This window comes from Penaeus japonicus, unplaced genomic scaffold, assembly GCF_977035675.1.
Source record: "Penaeus japonicus unplaced genomic scaffold, GWHDUDI00000001_assembly GWHDUDI00000039, whole genome shotgun sequence".
NCBI classification, from domain to species: domain Eukaryota; kingdom Metazoa; phylum Arthropoda; class Malacostraca; order Decapoda; family Penaeidae; genus Penaeus; species Penaeus japonicus.
The window spans coordinates 9,781,774-9,786,499 of NW_028234441.1; the positions used below are offsets into that span (position 1 = coordinate 9,781,774).

At 38.8% G+C, this 4,726-nt stretch overlaps 1 protein-coding gene across 1 annotated transcript; it reads left to right on the top strand.

Annotated features, from left to right (window-relative positions):
* The first annotated feature begins 979 nt into the window (after nt 1-979).
* On the top strand, nt 980-4,235 carry LOC122250413 (actin, alpha cardiac muscle 2-like). The gene is made up of 2 exons (XM_043011804.2): nt 980-1,099; nt 3,035-4,235. Exon 2 carries the CDS (start codon nt 3,063-3,065, stop codon nt 4,194-4,196), a length of 1,134 nt encoding a protein of 377 aa, XP_042867738.2. The 5' UTR covers nt 980-1,099; nt 3,035-3,062; the 3' UTR covers nt 4,197-4,235.
* Nucleotides 4,236-4,726: the final 491 nt, after the last annotated feature.

Genomic DNA, 4,726 nt, shown 5'->3' on the forward strand with positions numbered 1-4,726 from the left:
CGAAATCAATTAGCTAGGAGGACCACCGCTGATTTTATTTGGAAACAAACATTGCATTACTTCAAGGACTAAGAAACGATTCTTTTATTTCTTTCATTTTCCCGAAAGGGGTTTTGAATATTCACGTGACGTTATACCTCGTCTGCATAATTCATTTTAAAGACGCTGGCCGGTAATTTGCGTCGTTCAATTTAACAATATTATTCTTTAAAATAAAAATGTTGATTTCATCTATAATGCATAACGTACTGTACATCTGAATTACCAGAACTCACTCTCAAAGGGCCTCTTTCTATCATTATGAATTCATTTTTATATCGATATCGTAGTAATGAAAGGTACTTCAAGGTGATGATACCGCCCTCGGTCTAAACACCATCAACCAGCGAAGGCTTCTTTAACTATGCCACCCTAGTAACGAACACTGGCGATTACAGGTGGTGAAAGAGGGCGTCATCTCCGTCGAAACCTGCTGACAAATTGGCTGGGAACCGCGAGAGGTTTTCGAGAGTCCAGAAGAGCAATATCTACTTTTAAAAAGGAAGTTTATAAGGAATATCTAATAACGGCTAAGTTTACGGTTCAAATGAATGTTCATTTTTTTTTACTATATTTGTTTTTGTTTACATAAAATCTTATGGATGATGCCGGTCTCTGATTTAATTCAGTAATGCTACAAAAAACCCAATTGCAAAATGAAGAAAGGTCAATAAAGTATAATATGATTATCTTCCCACACCTTAATTTGCAATCGCAGAAGACACAATATGAAATGACACACACCTACAAACCCATGACAGATAGGTACGTTTCTTTATAATAAAAAAAAAAAAAAAAAAAAAAAAAAAGGAAATGTAAGGGAAAACAAGGCTTAGTAACATGTGCAGACTGCAGCTGTGCACTTACCTCGCCAGGGACAACATTCCCTGCAGGTTATCACCGCACAGTAATCCCTCGCCTTATGCGGGTACCATCATTTCAGCACAATTAGGATACCCTGGCTCGATGTTACATTCCTTCACTGACGGATTTCAGCGGTTTTGTATTTAAGGCGCTTATTGCCCCGTGGGAAGGGTAGTCAGAGGCTCTCTAAACACAGGTACGGGTTACGGGTTGTGTGTGGTCGCAGTAGTGGCCAAGGACACTTTCAGTGATTGTGGTTGGTGTTGGTGATTGAGCTAACGAGAAGTGTAAGAAGTGTTGTGGTGTTTTCAGCTGTGAGTGATTAAAGTGGTGTCTTGCGTCTCTCCGTTGTGAATGGATGAATTACAGGGAGATATAAAGAAAATAAAACGAGGAGGTGGAGAGGGAAGGAGAGATTTTGTGTTTTCCGAGTGAAAGTGCTTATCCAAAAAAGAAAACATAGAGAGACAAAGATATATGTATATATATATACACACAGTATACATACACACGCGCACACGCACGCACACGCACACACACACACACACACACATATGTATATATATACATATATATATATATATATATATATATGTATATATATACATACATATATATATATATACATACATACACGTGTGTTTGTGCAGCGAGAGAGAGTAAGAGAGAGATGTATATATATGTACAATATAAACACACACACGCGCACACGCACACGCACACGCACACACACCTACACACACACACACACACACACATATATATATATATATATATATGTGTATGTGTGTGTGTATGTGTGTGTGTGTGTGTAGGCAACGAGAGAGGGCAAGAGAAAGAGAGAGAGAGAGAGAGAGGGGGGGGGATGTGTATATGTACTGTATGTACAGTATACTTACACACAAGCGCACACGCACACATGTTTATATGTATATATATATATATATATATATATATATATATGTATATATATATATATACATACATATATATACATATATATACATATATATGTATATACATACATACGTGTGTGTGTGCAGCGAGAGAAGGCGAGCGAAAGAGGGAGAGAGGGAAAGAGAGAAAAAGAGAGAGTGACAGAGAGAGAGAGATATGTACATATATGTACAGTATACAAACACACGCGCACACAACACACACACACACACACACACACACACACACACACACACACACACACACACACATATATATATATATATATATATATATATATATATATATATATATATATATGCACACACACACACACACATATTTGCTTGTGTGTTTGCGTCTGATGGGAAATGTTGAATATACATACATATATATATGATATATATGTATATATATATATATATATATATATATATATATTTATATATATATATATATATAAATAAACATATATGTATATATATAAATATAAATAAACATATATGTATATATATATATATATATATATATATATATATATATATATATATGTGTGTGTGTGTGTGTGTGTGTGTGTGTGTGTGTGCATGTGTGCGCAACAAGCGAGAGAGAGAGAGAGAGAGAGAGAGAGATTAAAATTTAAAGTACTTTATTCTATAAATTACATTACATTTATTTTTCGTTTGAATTAATTATATACAAATTGTATTAATTGGATAGACAATACACACATAATAGATAATATTACAATTGCATCACGTTTGAAGTTATATTAAAAAGCCAATCTCACTGACAATATAGGAAATGGTAGTCTCCAATATTCTGAGGTAGCAGCTTTCAGACCAATTCTCCATATATTTGTTTTTGCCATGACCCTATTTCCGTCTGTGATGCGAGACAGAAAGAGTGAGGGAGATATAATCAACAGAGGAAGAGAGAAAATATAGGAAAATATGAATTAACGAATATTATACAAAAAATATGGGAAGGCAAAGGCAGTGAGATATCGAAATTGTAATAGAAGGGGGGAAAGGTCAGTATAAGAGAGGAAAAGGAGAGAATGAAACCAACATAGAGAGGTATATAGATACACAAATAACAACGATAGAAAAAAAGGAAGGGTGGGGGAAAGTGTGTAAATTAGTTTAGGAATTTCTGATGGGTGATGAATAATTATTACAAAATGTCGTTTCAGGTGATTTCCTGCTTCCCGGACCAGCACAATGTGTGACGACGAAGACCAGTGTGCGCTCGTTTGCGACAATGGCTCAGGCCTGGTCAAGGCCGGTTTTGCCGGAGACGACGCTCCTCGCGCCGTGTTCCCCTCCATCGTCGGCCGTGCCCGTCACCAGGGTGTGATGGTCGGTATGGGTCAGAAGGACGCCTACGTCGGTGATGAGGCCCAGAGCAAGCGTGGTATCCTCACCTTGAAGTACCCCATCGAACACGGTATCATCACCAACTGGGACGACATGGAGAAGGTTTGGTATCACACCTTCTACAATGAGCTCCGTGTTGCCCCCGAGGAGTCCCCCACACTTCTCACTGAGGCTCCCCTCAACCCCAAGGCCAACCGTGAGAAGATGACTCAGATCATGTTCGAGTCCTTCACACTTCCCGCCATGTACGTGACCATCCAGGCTGTGCTCTCCCTGTACGCCTCTGGTCGTACCACTGGTCAAGTTTGCGACTCTGGTGATGGTGTGACTCACATGGTTCCCGTCTATGAAGGTTTCGCCCTTCCCCATGCTATCCTTCGTCTCGATCTTGCTGGTCGTGACCTCACCCACTACCTGATGAAGATCATGACTGAGCGTGGTTATTCCTTCACCACCACCGCTGAACGTGAAATCGTCCGTGACATCAAGGAGAAGCTTTGCTACATTGCCCTCGACTTCGAGAGTGAGATGAACGTCGCTGCCGCTTCCTCCTCCATTGACAAGTCCTATGAACTTCCCGACGGTCAGGTCATCACTATCGGTAACGAGCGTTTCCGCTGTGCTGAGGCTCTTTTCCAGCCTTCCTTCCTCGGAATGGAATCTGCTGGTGTTCAGGAGACCGTCCACAACTCCATCATGAGGTGCGACATTGACATCAGGAAGGATCTGTTCGCCAACATCGTCATGTCTGGTGGTACCACCATGTACCCTGGTATTGCTGACCGCATGCAGAAGGAAATCACAAATCTGGCTCCTTCCACCATTAAGATCAAGATCATTGCTCCTCCCGAGCGTAAGTACTCCGTCTGGATCGGTGGTTCCATCCTGGCTTCCCTCTCCACCTTCCAGTCCATGTGGATCACAAAGGAAGAGTACGAGGAGTCCGGTCCTGGTATTGTTCACCGCAAATGCTTCTAATTTTAAAAGATGTAAGACTTTAATAAATAATACCTCACAGTATACATTTTATTTGTCTCGAACGAAAATCGTGCATTGAATTGAAAACATGAAATATGAAATGTAAATATACATTTTCCCTGTGTAAAAAAAACAGCTTTATAGCGTATAACAACTGCAGAGTATAGCAATTATATTTATAATATTTCCAAAAACACCATTTTTCATGTTTTCAGCTATACCTATATCCACACACAAACACATACGCGCACCTATACGCACATGCACACACACACACATAGACACGTGTATATATATATATATATATATATATGTATATATATATATATATATTATATATATATATATATATATGTGTGTGTGTGTGTGTGTATGAATACATACATACATGCATACATACATACATACATATATATATATATATATATATATACATACATGTACATATATACATACACATACACACACAAACACACCCACCCACCCACTCACACACACACACACATATATGTATACATATATACATACAG

Excerpts from the sequence above, each read along its gene's own strand:
- LOC122250413 (XM_043011804.2), top strand. The coding sequence starts at position 3,063 with ATGTGTGACGACGAAGACCAGTGTGCGCTCGTTTGCGACAATGGCTCA.